Source organism: Rhinolophus sinicus, chromosome 18 (genome assembly GCF_057876585.1).
Source record: "Rhinolophus sinicus isolate RSI-liver-muscle chromosome 18, RSI-T2T, whole genome shotgun sequence".
Taxonomy (NCBI): domain Eukaryota; kingdom Metazoa; phylum Chordata; class Mammalia; order Chiroptera; family Rhinolophidae; genus Rhinolophus; species Rhinolophus sinicus.
Window position 1 is genome coordinate 1,107,943 of NC_142518.1, and position 14,612 is coordinate 1,122,554.

The following is a 14,612-nucleotide window of genomic DNA, read 5'->3' on the forward strand; positions in this document are numbered from 1 at the left end:
GGAGGGGGTGAGGGGGGGGGGTTCTTCTCGCGGCTCAGACAGCGCAGGCGCACACAGGCGGCATCCAGGCCCACTCCTGGGGGTTGCGCATTCAAGGAGCTTAAATCACCAGGTGCTGTCAGGGCTGTAGCAGGGCGGTCTCTGCGTGGTGAGGGGACCCGCGACCGTGGTGACTGTCCCCAGGGTGGACGCAGAGGAAAGCTTTGTAGCCTTGCACAGCCTCTTACTCTGGGTATGCTTCCTGTCTCACGGTGCCTCTTTGCGGGACGCCACCGAGACCTCCTGGGCTTTGGTTACCTTGCATTTCATGCGCTCTTTCTGTCCTGCAGGCGGAGGGCGCTATCGACCCGGTTCAGGTGGATACAATCAGGGTAAAGGAATTCCGTCGTAAAAGCTGTGTGCGCAGACTCTCCCTGCGGGGAACTAACAGCCGCCTGGGCGCTGGTGGGAAGCTTGCGGTGTCTCCTGCGTGGGACTAACTGACCGCCTGGGTCTCCAATGTGTGTCCTAATCGGTCACCGAAGACCGATTTGGTGTTAGTTTGTGTGTGTATGTGTGCGCACATGTGTGTGCCTGGCCTGTCTGCACGAGCGTAGGTATGTCCACACATGTGCACGTGTGTCCACACGTGCATTCACATGTGCGCACATGTGTGTGCCTGGCCTGTTTGCACGAGCGTAGGTATGTCCACACGTGTGTTCACGTGTGTCCACATGTGTGTTCACATGTGTGCATATGTGTGTGCAGGTGTGTGCCTACGCGCATTGCAGCTCCACGCGCGAGAGTGGAAGCCTGACATGAGAGTCGCCTTCCCTTCTCCCTTCGCTGCCCCCCACGCAACGTGTTGTCTAGGTCCCGCCTTCCTCGCGCTGACTGACAGTCCGTCCCGTGACGACACAGATGCTTGTCTGTCCTGCTCCTCGCCGCGTCCCCACCCTCCCCACAGTGCCAGCAACGCAGGGCGTCGATAAGCTCTGCCGAATGCACAAGTGACTCTGCTTTTCCTCTTGCAGGTGCAGGAGGGTATTCAACCTACGGCCACCCACACGGTAATCCTTGGGTGTCCCCCCTGCCCCCCACATTTAATAATAGCTTGCCCACCAGGTGGGAAAGGCCAGTGTAGGCCTGTGTCAATGTTTCAATCCGAAGATGCCCATTGCACTGATGTACGTCTGTATGGAAGCTCTGGAACAAAGCGTGTGCCCTTGGGGGGCAGCAGGTCCGTGGGGCTCAGAGGACAGACGAGGATGGATGGTTCCCAGGCGGGAAGGTGCCTCGTTGCTTTGAGAGCAGAGCTGGGGTTCTCGGACCTGTCGCTTCCATTTCTTTGGCCACTGCCGCCCTGAATCCAAGAAAGAGGAGGAAGGAAGTCAGGGGGGACCCCTCCCGGAACCCCCCCAAAGTGCACTGCCAGCTCCACTGCAGGTCAAAGAACGGGGTGGGTGAGAGCAGAAGGGGACTTTTGCCGGGTGTTCCTGGAAGGACGGTCCCAGCCTCTTAGCATTTGGCGTTTATGTTGAAGATAAGAGGGGACCCGCCCACCCAACCAGGAGGTGACAGTGACCCGTCCGTTCTAAGGGATGAGAAAGGGGTTGAAGTGACTTTCCAGCACTAAGCCCCCTACATATGCAGAGTCTCAGTATCTGGGAACTTGTGGGTTGAACATTGTTTTTTTTTGCATGAGGAAACACTGTATGTCTACAAATCCATCCAATTTAAGCGCATTTTAGAAAAAACCATATTAGGAGACTTTTCTGTGCAAAGCTGTGCCTCAAAGGCCGTGGATGAGTAAGATGTGGTTAATTGGCTTAACTTAGGACAAGGCCAGAATCATTTCCTAAAGCTTCCCGTTGTAATTCACTTTATTTTCCTTGAATATGAGAGAGGGGGACGTGGCCTTACATAAAGTTAGCGGTGTTCGCACCGGCTGTGCGATAGTTTTCTCAGACCATCTTGCTTTTCATGATTCTTACAGGCAACACGGTGGCAAAAATCGTGTCTCCTATTGTCTCGGTCGTGGTGGTGACCCTGGTGGGGGCAGCGGTCAGCTATTTCCAACGCAACCGGAGGAGAAATTGTTTTCGGACAAATGGCAAGTTCCCCTGCATTTTTTTTTGCTTCTGGTTATAAAGCCTGGTCTGAAATGCATTCTGGCATCTTTCCCTACAAATGCTATTTCTGGATAAGCCCAATATAGACTGCCTTGCGTAACTAAGAAACTGATTTCAAGTTGGGACTTTGTCCTGAACAGAGACACTGGAGAGAATCCAACGCCTGTGTTTTAAGAGAAGATGCTCGATTTTTTAATTAATTTTTTTAACGGTTTTCTGACCTGCAAGGTTTGGTTTAAGTTGCCAAAGACCGTAAATAACTGGAACATTAGCGCATGGAGGGGGTGGGGGGTGGGGTTCAGTTGGTTAGATTGTTTTGTTATTTCAGGGAAATTTTATTCACAGATGAGCCGGGGGAAAATATTTGGGCAACACTGAAATGTTTGCACCCCAAAACGAGCAAACAGATGGGAGCGCTCAGTTACACATGTTTGTGGTGAATTTGGAGGCTGTGCCCACACTTTGGGACATGGCTGGGGGTCGCTGGGGCTTTCTGGTTCAGGCTGGGGTCCCGTGTCCCTGGTTTGGAGAATGCCCCTCCCTCCACTTCGGCCCCCCACCTCCACTCCCCGCACCCCGTTAGCCGTCCTTGGCCACTGATTAGTGAATGCCCTGAATTTTCTCGAAAGGGAAGAGCAGAGGGGCGTCAGGGAAGTTTTACTGCGGAAACAGCAGCTCCGATTTTTAACTTGGGGTCTGGCAAGATTTGGTCCTGACACCACCCACGTCTGAATCTGTCTGGGGTTTGGGTGTGGGGGGGCCCTCCACCCCACACTTCCTTTGTGTCGGCGGAGAAACAGGAGCTATTAAACAGAAGCTTATTCCGATGGTTTTATTATTTATTATTTTTTTATTTGTTTGTTTATTTATGTATTTTAGTGGTGTTTCTTAGATTAGCAGTTCCTGAGACGTCAAAACCCTAAATCCTGCCCGTGGCCTCCCTCTGCTGGTGCATAGGGGGTACTGACCAGCAACCCGGCCCACGTCGCAGCCACCCCCAAAGAGGGAGGGGACAGAATTTATGAAAGCCCTGCTACCTTTCTTGGCAACACGCCTTATCAGGACAGAGAAACTGCACGTGTGTGTCGGTTGCATGTTTGTCAGTGACTTGTAAACCTATGAGCTCAGGCCTGAGGCATTTATCTCAGCCCCAAAAATATAAAAGGGGGCGGGGGGGGGGGAGGGTGCAGCAGCGCCAACAAATTCAGTCATCAACGTAAATACTATTTGAGTGAAATATTTAAATAATAATAAGAATAATAAATTGGCAAACTGCAGCCTTCGGGCTTGCCACCTGTTCCTACAAATAAAGTTTTATTGGAACTGGGGGCCGGGTATAGGGTGAGGCGAGTGAGGCAGTGATTTACCCCAAGGGGGTTCATGTCAATGTTAGTTTTAACGAAAGCAATATAACAATATAGAGAGTTACTCAGTTCATTGAAGGTGTTCAAACCCGGTCACGGTAAAAAAGATAACACATCTAACCTCAATCCATAGAGTTTTTCTTTCCCAGCGGTGACATTTTCTCTCTATTTCCCTTCCAGCACCAGAGAACGTCTGAGCACTTCAGGGTCACTTTGAGGAAAGTTGGGCCTGGGCAAGAACTCCGTTTCTCACTCCTTTGGACAGTTCCTTTCAATCTTGGCGTAATTCACCTCCTTCAAATGTTCTCTCTCCCGTTGGCAATAGATGTGCTGCCTCCCACAGAATCCTCAATTTGTTGGACGTGGTGCGTTTGTAAAGATTAGTTACACAGCCGGACATGCAGTGGTCGGAAGGGGCGGCCCCATCTCCTGGTTCCGTGGTCCATTTGGATGCAGAGGCTACGAGTCTGCTCTGGGAGATGAAGAACGCTGCTGGAGCTTCAAAGAGGTGGTGATAAGCGTCCTGAGCCATGCAACGTTCTTCACGTATGAGGGAAATCGTGAGACACGATACCCAGCATTACAAGTGGGCACAAGGGATGCACGGCGCTGGGGCTGATGGCAGGTCAGCTCCCCCTCATCTGTGTGCAACACTTTTATCACCCACAGGAAGGGAGGCTGGATGGGGGATTTTTAACTGCAGAATCGCTCGGGTTAAAACCATCTCGGACACTCGGTGGGTCTGGGGATCGTTTTCCCTGTGAACTCTTAGGGTTTCAATGGTGTTTTTGTTTGTTTCTTTGTTTTGTTTTCTTGGAAACTATGGGACAGACCTAGCGATTTGAAGGTGTTGCAGCTTTTGGTATTATTTTTAGTCTTTGATACTCTGTAGGTGCTTTGATACTCTTGTCTTGAGGCAAGTGCATACGTGGCTTTCCTTGGCGTATACATTTTCTTTGTGCTGGACTAGAGAGACTTATATCCTCAGACATCTAGACATTCGAGTAGCTGTTTGCTTTTATTTTAGTAGTCCGTTCGGCGAGAGGAAAAGGGAAGGTGTGGGTGTATTGGCATAGCTTCGTTCCACGACTATTCATGTTTACAGGACTTTCAGACTTTGCTGTAAGTCTCAGCACCAAAGGTGAGGACGTTTGTTGTAAACCAGAGCCCAGAGTCCCGCACGTGCATGCTTTGTTCTCAGCACTAGGGATTGGGTGTTAGGTTTCCAGGGAGAGACAGTCAAAAGTACAAAGCATTCGAAAAAGAACTTAAAAGTGCTGGTGCCGGTGAGATGTGTCAGAACCGCATGTCTCACGTGATGGATTTACGTGGGGTTCGAGCAATTTGAAGACCGCCTGTGTGCCCTACATCACTGTGAACATTCTGTGATGTTTCTCAGCTCAGGTACAGGGGTCCTGTAACTGATGGAGTCTCGTGCCCCCTAAACGTGTTCCATATATATTTGTTCCAGTGTGAGTTTAAAACTTCTGTTTCAAAAGTCTGTGTTTACTGTACCTACACACACACATTCACACGTATAAATATATATGTGGAATTTAAGCATTTTAATCGACAAATCCATCTGATTTCTGCAGCTGTCTTCAATAACTTTTCATCATTTAAAATAAACGTAAAACACAATGTTGGCGTGTCCTCGTTTCTAGATTTTGCACATAAAACTATGACACAGCAGTGGACAGGTGTAAAAATATCAGGCTACATAGTTTGGCATGTAGCCAGTACACACCCACCCTTCTCGGCTCGGTTGTGTGTCATTGGGGCTGTGTGTAACCGTGGGCACGAACTGTTGCTGAGGTTGTCTCTGCTCGGTCCCAACACACAGCAGATTGTCTGAGAACCAGAGAGGTGTCTTGCATTTCCCAACGGAAAAAAAAAAAGAAAAGGAAAAAAAAAAAAAAAAAAATATATATATATATATATATATATATATTTTTTTTTTTTTTTTTTTTTCGTCAGTACCACCTAGGACAAGATGGATTCGGACCGAATGGAATAAATATAGGCAGAGAATCATGGGATAAAAATTCACCCAGAGAAGAAACAACGGTCAGTGGTCAACCTGGTTGAAATAAGCTTAGATGAAGATCCCTTGGGAATCTCTTTCCAGGGACTGACCAAAGCCAGCTGGAGACTGTTCTCATGCTCATAAAGAGGAGAAAAGTCAGAATGAAGTCCCGTCTCCCTGTGTGTCACAGAAGGAAATGATAACGTTGACGTGTGCTGGTCTGACAATGAAGTTCGCGAACTTGTTGCAACGAGGTTGCTCACCTTTTTTGATATCAGAGGGATTATTTATAATGAATTTGTACCCACTGGACAAACAGTTAACCAAGTTGACTCTTTGGAAGTGCTGAACAGGCTGCGTGAAAAAGTTAGACGAAAACGACCTGAAGTTTTCGCCAACAATTCATGGCTCTTGCATCACGACAATGCACCAGCTCACACGGCACTGTCTGTGAGGGAGTTTTTAGCCAGGAAACAAATAACTGTATTGGAACACCCTCCCTGCTCACCTTCTCTGGCCCCCAGTAACTTCTTTCTTTACCTGAAGATAAAGGAAATGGTGAAAGGAAGACATTTGGATGACATTCAGGACAATAAGGGTAATACGACGACAGCTCTGATGTCCATTCCAGAAAAAGAGTTCCAACATTGCTTTGAAGGGTGGACTAGGCACTGGCGTCAGTGCTTAGCTTCCCAAGGGGAGTACTTCGAAGGTGACTGTAGTGATATTCAGCGATGAGGGATGTAGCACTTTTTCTAGGGTGAATTTGTGAATGTAATTGTCAAACCTTGTATAAAGTGACACTAGATCCCTCCCTGTTGGTCAGGCGAATATCTTCATGCAGAAATGGGGAGAAGCCAGAAACCTAACTTGAGAGAGGGGAGAGGAGGGAGACCACCACGTCGCTTGCGTTTCATTTCTATTTTTCTACATACAGTTAGAAAGAACAACTTTCTTTCCCCAAGTATGAACCGCTGTAGGTATGTCTTTCCAGAAAGTGTGGCCCTGCTGATTTAATTCCGATTCCTGGAGCCGGAAGGTGAAATCACACGTGCGTGCACACACACACAGTGGGACTGCTGTCCTTAAAAGGGGGGGGGGAATTTGGAGCCAGACAGCACACGAGGCAACTCTCATGGAGGTACTGGAGTAAAGTTGCCACAGGCCGAGGACCCACCAGAAGCTGGGAGAGAAGCCTGGAACAGAGGTGCCCAACCCCGCCGTCACCGTCAGCCCTGCCCCCCCCGGGCATCAGACGTCCCGCCTCCAGGACAGGAGAGCATATGCATCTGTTGTTTAAGCCCCCTCAGCTTGCAGGACTTTGTTTTGGCCGCCCAAGGAAACTCATCACTGGTCAATACACGTTGGGTACATATTTTCCCCTGATTTAAAAGAAATGATGGGGAATTCGTCTAGCTTGCCTGTCGAGGTGCTGGGTAAGGCCAAGTACGATTGACCTCTGGATTCTGAGGCCCCACTCATGAGTGCCCATCCTGGGTCCTCCATTGGGAGCTGTGTGACCTTGGGCAAGTCACACAACCTTGCTGGGTCTTGCAAATCTCATCGGAAAAGAGTCCCCACGTTAGTGGCAGGACCTGCCTCTCGTAAGTGCGGTCTGGTCTACCCCACGAAGGTGGGACTTGCCTTGCACACCACCTTTTATTTTTATTGTTGTCTTATTTTTCCTTTTTTCACAAACGTGAGGCAGTGGATGGATTTCAGATCTCAGCCAACTTTCTCCTACCAAGTATTTCAAAATAGCGAGGAAACCTGCCCTCCCCGCGAGCACAGATGGGGCGCTGCTCATTTTGACAGCTCTTCTCCCAACACTCAAATGGCAAAGCCATCAGCAGTCAACCGTGAAATTCTCTTCTCCGAAATTCCTGCTCGGAACCCATCAACGTTGTCAGCCCGTGTTAATCTATTTTCACGCAGCCTTTCAATTTTTTTCCTTCCAACCAAGCTCATTCAGATGGTCAGAAACATCGTGCAGCGAGTCATTTGAAACTAATTACCCTTTGAACACGGGGCTTATGCATCGTTTTGGAGAAAATGACTCAGTGCTTCTTTTCCCTCATAAACTCATGATGACACACCAAGCTTTGGAAACCCGCCTGCGTTGGTCGAAATAGCAGAACGCTGTGTATGGATCCCCTTTCGTACTGTGCAGTTGGAAATGGCAGGAGTGAGCAATTTGGCTCTCCTGAAACTCTCCCTTCTGCTGTGGGAGTCAGAACCTAGGCTTTGGACAGGAGAGCTGCTTTCTGTATTAAACAGTGTCATTCTTGACGACCCAGATTTTGGGGGAGGCACCATTGGATGTAAATAAAACATCTCCAGGGGCCGGCCCGGTGGCTCAGGCGGTTAGAGCTCCGTGCTCCTAACACCAAAGGCTGCCAGTTCGATTCCCACATGGGCCAGTGGGCTCTCAACCACAAGGCTGCCAGTTTGATTCCTTGAGTCCCACAAGGGATGGTGGGCAGCGGCCCCTGCAACTAAGATTGAACACGGCACCTTGAGATGAACTGCTGCTGAGCTCCCGGATGGCTCAGTTGGTTGGAGCGCGTCCTCTCAACCACAAGGTTGCTGGTTCAACTCCCGCAAGGGATGGTGGGCTGCGCCCCCTGCAACTAGCAACGGCAACTGGACCTGGAGCTGAGCTGTGCCCTCCACAACTAAGACTGAAAGGACAACAACTTGACTTGGAAAAAATTAAAACAAAATAGTGTATGTATGGGAAGGACTAGATTATATTTAAGATCCAAGTACATTGTAGTAAAAGGGAATAACACCTAAGAGCTTCCGAAATGTCCTTTTGTGCAGTATACTATTCTTAGGTCCTAGCGTCTTAAGAAGGCTTTTAAAACAACCAGCACAACAATTTCACAAATTTCAGTACACAGAAGAGGACGTTTTGCATATCAGTTTCCCCCCAATTTGCTAATGACAATTCTAAAATTCCACAAAAGGGACGTAATGGCACAACCCTTACAACCCCAAGAACCTTTTACAGTTAGATTTTCTGACACCACAACAGCCGAAGGGTCGTTTTTCATAAGTTTAGTTACATTGTGTTCTGTTTTATTTCTTGTTGGAGATAAACATTTGGAGCTTGGGAATCGGAGAGCGGCCAATGGTGCACCCATGGGTCAAAGCGTAGCAATTTAGGAAGTTACCAAAAGAAATAATGGTCTCATTAGGAACGCAGTACCCTACCAACATGCCTACTATTTTACTAGGCAAATAGATTTAAAAAAATGTTTAAAATAAGTGTTTTACACGTGAATACACAGAAATGGGTGTCACCCATAATGAATTGCTAGCAAATGCATCGCAAGAACTCCTGGTTGGCTGAGGAGCTGTCGTACATATTACAGTCCCTACTGCGTGCCCTCCAGATAATAGAAAAGTGCCTGCAGAATCGAAGAGACTGACAAAGGACGTGAGACTGGCATACTCACTGCTCATTGTTCATCGAGCCATTCTGCATTTGTGAAGGGCTTTCAACTTGGCTTTGTGGGGTTTTTTTTGTTTTTTGTTTTTTTTTCCTGGTGAACAGTGTGGAACCATTCATGGCTTGCATCATTCTGCAACCCATTCATAGCCTGCCAAAGGTATGGGACCTCCAGTGGCAATCTCTGAATTACACATTTGCATAGCGTTGTCACCCTCTGCTGCAGTCCTTTCTAAACAGAAAAGGTGGCCTTGGTGATGTTATGCCACACGTTTTCTGCTTTCTTTATAAATACAGTGTCTTCCACTGCTGTTTTCTGTCTGAGCCCACTTATGCAGGGGCTGTGCATACAATATGCAGGAAGCAGCCCATGCCTGAAAAGAAAGGGCTGTGAGATCTTGTGGAAAAGACGGAGAAGACAAAGAGAGAATCGAGGAAGCAGGGTGGGTGTTCGGGGGTCAGCCCATCCTGGAAACACTTCCCTGAAGCCCATGCTTACAGGAGCGTGGCGTTATCTTATCTGTGTGCACATTGCGTTCTATTCCGGGTCCTGATGTGATTTGGGTTGGCCTCCGCCCAAGCCACATCTGCCTGATGGAGGCACGTCCCCCATACTTCCCAATATAAATGCCGCTCCTGTGACGTCTGTGCTCTGCAGCTGCCTTCCTCCCCATTCCAGCCATCGACCGCTGCTCAGACAGGTAGGCGTCTGTGCATAGCTGGGGACATGTAAATGGTCCATGGAAGGGCTGACGAGGTCCTTGACTTTCACTCAAGTGAAAACACCAGCAGTACGTGGGACATGTCACCATGGCGACAGCTGAAGCAGGGCCGGTGGGGGCTTGGGGTCTAAGTCCTACATTATCTCCTTTCATTGTAGAACAAAGAAGGGTCGGGATCCTTACCGACTCTGACCCTAGCCATCTTTACCCACTTCCCCTGCTCACACCTTTGTTCTCTGTCTCATATCCACTTGCAACATTATTTTTTATTATTTACTGAGTGGATTTCCACCCAGTAGAACATCATCTGCACACAGGCATGGGTGTGTCCCCTTCTCCTAGAACAGTGACTGGCACATAGTAGGTGCTCAATAAATACAGAGGGTGCCAAAAAAATGTATACACATTTTAAGAAAGGAAAAAAACTGTGTTAAAATTGTAATACTCAGTACATACCGGTAACAAAGGATGAATACAAGTCCCGTGTGACGTCTGCAATGACAAGAGGTGCTCAGAGGGGTTCCCATCAGCATCCAGACACTTCGGATGATGGCTTGAGCCACGTGGACCAACGTGTCCACTTGTAGACGTGTTTTCGGCACCCCCGGTATTTATTAAATGGACACATGGAAAAGTGAATGCATGCATGTGTCTTAGTTCAGGCTGCGGTATTAGAACACCACAAGCTACGGTAGAGTGGGGTGGGGAAGTGAAACAATGGACATTTATTTCTCCCCTTTCTGGAGGCTGCAAGTCCAAGATGAAGGTGCCGGCAGGTGATTCTCCTGGTGAGAACCTTGTTCCTGGCCTGGCGTCCTCACAGGGTGGAGAGAGCAAGCCAGTGCTCTGGTCTCTTCTTCTTCTGAGGGCACTAATTGCATCATGGGGGCCCCACCCTCATGACCTCATCTCACCCCAGTCCCTTCCCAAAGGCCCCACCTCCTAAAGCCATCCCACTGGGGTGAGGGCATGAGCCTGTGAATTTTGGGAGACCCAGTTCGGTCCGCAGCATAGTCTGTTATTCAGGCCACGGCCTCCATCTTACAGAGCATGTATTTCCTCTTATTTTTCTAGCCAAAGACCGTTGTGATGCCATTGGTAGCAATATCAACCAATGTGGGGTTTTACAAACGTATGTTAGGTAATAACGTGAGCTAACATTTGGAAAACCTGCAGAGGACCCAGGCATGATGGTACAACGTACTAAGTGAATAAAAGCTCTGTCTGAGGTTTAAGATCAACCCATGGGCTTCGACTTTAGAGGGTCTGGAAATGCATGGGTGGGGTTTCAGAGTCCTCATTCCTTTCCCGTAAAGAAACCAGTGACCACGTGGGGTGTGGCTTCAGAGAATTCCAGAACTATGTGAAAAGGCTATTAAAGCACGCCTCCGTTTTTGACCTCCACGTCTGTGTGAGGCCAGCTCTTCTTCATATGTTTCAACCTACACCGTGTCTTCCAACGGAAGGAATATAGGAGCAGATGTGACACCTCCGTTCTCTTCTATTAAAGCCCAATCATTCAAGAGATTTGCAAACACCTAAAACAATGCCATTCTTCCCCTTCCTTCTCCCCCCAATTCTTTTTGTTTGTTTGTTTGGGAAAATCTATTTATTTTTCCATTAAAATATGCTATTTATGTAAAAATGTAATGGGATTATTATTATTACTGTTATCCTTAAGCTTAGTCAAGAAATATCTAAAACGTCGACTTTTGATTTCTAATACAGAAAATATGGATGTTTATAACCCACATAAACACAAGCTCTTTGGGTTCCTAAGTAGATTTTTTTTTTTTTTTGGGGGGGGGGAGTGTCAAGGATTCTTGAGACCTAAGTGAGAATTTCTGGTAGCTTGTATAAATTAAGATGCTTTTATGCTAAATTAACAGAAAGCTCAATTCAAAATGCCTTAAAAGCATAGAAAATAGTATCACATAAGAAGACCTACTGCAGTGTATGTCCGCTGGGGTGGGGTGATTTGAGGGTTCAATGGTATCCTCCAGTGGCCGGGTTCTCTGCATCTCGTGATTCTACCTTTCACTGGACCTGGACGAGTGTCACTTAGGGTGGAAGATAGCTGCTGTAGCTCCAGCCATCACAGCCTCATCCACCAATATCCAGGGGCAAAATTGGGATGATTTCTTCTTTTAAGAGTAAAGATTTCCTTTCAGAGGCCACCAGTCAAGTTCTCCTTTCTCATTAACACTCAGTGGGCCACACAGCCCCAAACTAAAATCCATCAATGAACTCAGGAGGAAAATCCTCGCTCTGTCAACCATGAGTGACAGAAAAATGGAGGGTGGATACTGGCTGGTAACCAGTAGCAAGCGTGATAAATCTTGTGCTTATTTTATACCACGTTGCTCGTAACTAGTTCTTCCTACTGTACAGGGTTAGTCTTGATGTAGGAATATTTCTGTGATCGTGTCTCGCGAAACCAAAGAATGGAAGCACAGACCAAGTAGAGGCGAGGAGATGCAAAAGAGGATAGTTTATTAAAAGTAAAGAGTCGCAGCTCTCAGAACGAGAGGGGGTCCCAACTGGGTTGCCCAGTGACTGAGCCAAAAGCTCTTATTTTTATCTTTCTTCATCTGCTTGGAGAAGGGAGCTGCTGCCTTCTGATGGAGTTTGTCTATGAGGTTTGTCCTGTTTGCCCATCCTGAAGGGACTAACAAATGGATTCCTATCTATCAGCTCTGCTCCTTTGTCCAGCCAAAGGGGATTTATGAGATGATTTATTAACCTCAAGGCGCATTCTCATGTCTTTGTCCTGGAGTGAAGGAGCCATTCCAGGACCTGGGGTTTGAGGATATGCCTGCCTTTTGTTTATTCCACCAGGGACCCCCCCTGTCTCCCTAACAGCATGCTAAGTAACCGCTCAGTCTTTATGGACATATAAAATATGGGTACATAATTGCAATCGTGACACGCACTTGTATGTGTGCCTCTGTATTGCCAATATTTCCGCCCGTTCTTTGCTTGTCTGTCAGGGTAATTCACAGAAACTGTGACACAAAAACGTGGCCCATAATACATTGGTTGGCTTTTTTTTTTTTTTTTTTTTTTTTTTTTTTGGTAGCTGCTGGGTTTGAAATCTGTCCCCTGAAAGGTCCTCTAACTTTGCAAGAATGTTTCTGGTGTGTGACCGAAAGGCTCACAGTCTTCCAATGGGTCCTTAGGACGATGCAGACGTGCTTTGTCTCCTGCTGACGGCGCCCACGGGGAGCTCAGCGGGCGCCCCTGTCCACGCTTCCTGAGAGCAGCTCACACAGGCGCCCAGCAACGCCCATGGCACAGGCCTGCTCTGGCTTCATTAAGCAGCTGCCCTTTGCCCAGGGATCAGGCAGGTTTGGCTTCAGAGCAGGAAGGGGTGGGTGGGAGGGGACAGGAAAGGTGGTGTGGGGTGGGGGGGCAGGGGACGGTGTCGTATCTGGGGATTTTTGTGTTGGGAGACCCAGGCACCTGCTCGGGCGTCCTGAAGCTTCTCTGTAAACGTGTCTGCAGTTCCCCCCGCCCCCCCCCCCAATTGGACCTCCCACCCTCTGCAGGCCTCCCAGCTGCGGCTGCCCCGTCCATGTTGCCCAAATATCAGCGATCATAGCAGTGCTTCCGAAGCTTGAGCGTCCACGGGGGCTTGTGAACACAGGGTACAGGCCCCCAGACTCAGGTTCCTGATGTGGGGGTGGGGGTCTGCGGGGTCCTACGCAATTGCTTTTGTCACAATGTCCCAGGGGTTCTTCAGGCGGCCAGTGCAGGGCTGACCCGGGGCTCACGTGGGAAGGAAGGGCTCGCAGCCAAACGCAGCTTGGGGTGACCCGCCAGGCGTGACCAGCCCGGGTGGGTGGGCGGGTGGGAGGCGAGGAGACGCGCGGGGGCGAGGCCAGGGGGCGGTGCTTACTTCTTTCACCCTGTCAATCAGCCGGCCCAAGCGCCTGTCCTGCGAGTTGGGGCGAGTAAGCGCGTCCCAAGGAAATGCAGACGTGGGGACAGCTGCTCCATCAGTGGACAATTGTAAGGACACGGCTGGTTTTCGGATGGGGTGACGGTTTACCGCTGCCTGGGTTCCCAGGTGGTATGTAGGCTGTGCGTTTTCTTCCCAGACCAGCAAGGGAGGAACCCCAAACCGGGATCGGGGCGCTGGCGTCTGCAGTTTGGAGACGCCGCCGGGTCAACACTGGGGAGGGCGCTTCCCGGGCATGTGGCCGGTGGAGACCAGGGACGTGGTAGAAATCCTGCTGGTGGGACACCCCACGGTGCCCAGGACGCGCCCACCAAAGCCAACACTTCAGTCCCCTGGAGAAGCGAGTGCCCAGGCTGAGCCCGGCGTGACCTGACTTTTGCTGCTGGTAAGACGTGGGGCGTAAAGGAGCCCAGAGGGTTTTGCTCAGCTTGGATTGAGAGCTGGGTCTGCCAGGAGGGGGAGGAAGCTGCCTAGAGGCGGGATGGGGTGGGGGTGGGGGGGCAGCCCTCTGCCTGTCTAACCAGCTAAGCAACAGCTTGGAGAGAATCCACAGTGAGAATTCACTCCCCTCCCCACACCATGGTGTTCACGGGATTTCATCCTCGATGGTTCCAGGCAGAGTCGGTTGTGGGGGGTGGAACGCTGCCCTGTCTCTTCTTGGGGCCTGGCAGAGGGTTCTGCTTCCTTCAGCCCTGCGCTGGCCCGGACCCAGAAGGTTCTCTCTTGCTGCAGGGCAGTTTCTCAGCCTGGACTGACTGTGCCCAAGGAGGCCGCTGAGCAATGTCTGCAGACATTTCTGGTTGTCACACTGGGGAGGGGGTGCTCCTGGCAACTGCTGGGTGGCGACCGGGGACGCTGCTCAATGCCCTATAGGGCCCAGGACGCCCCACGTCAGAGAGACACCCAGCTCTGAACGTCAGCTGCTCAATGCCCTATAGGGCCCAGGACGCCCCACGTCAGAGAGACACCCAGCT

General features: G+C 49.5%; 1 protein-coding gene across 2 annotated transcripts in view; it reads left to right on the forward strand.

Annotated features, from left to right (window-relative positions):
• Positions 1-5,116, forward strand: part of XG (Xg glycoprotein (Xg blood group)) — a 34,069-nt gene extending 28,953 nt beyond the window's left edge. The window contains exons 8-11 of one of the 2 annotated variants that reach the window (XM_019717778.3): positions 330-371; positions 1,014-1,049; positions 1,976-2,092; positions 3,656-5,116. In XM_019717778.3, the coding sequence (XP_019573337.2) occupies positions 330-371; positions 1,014-1,049; positions 1,976-2,092; positions 3,656-3,672 (212 nt within the window). In that variant the 3' untranslated portion in view covers positions 3,673-5,116. The remainder of the gene's footprint in view (positions 1-329; positions 372-1,013; positions 1,050-1,975; positions 2,093-3,655) is intronic. The other variant, XM_019717779.3, reaches the window with a different exon arrangement.
• Positions 5,117-14,612: the final 9,496 nt, after the last annotated feature.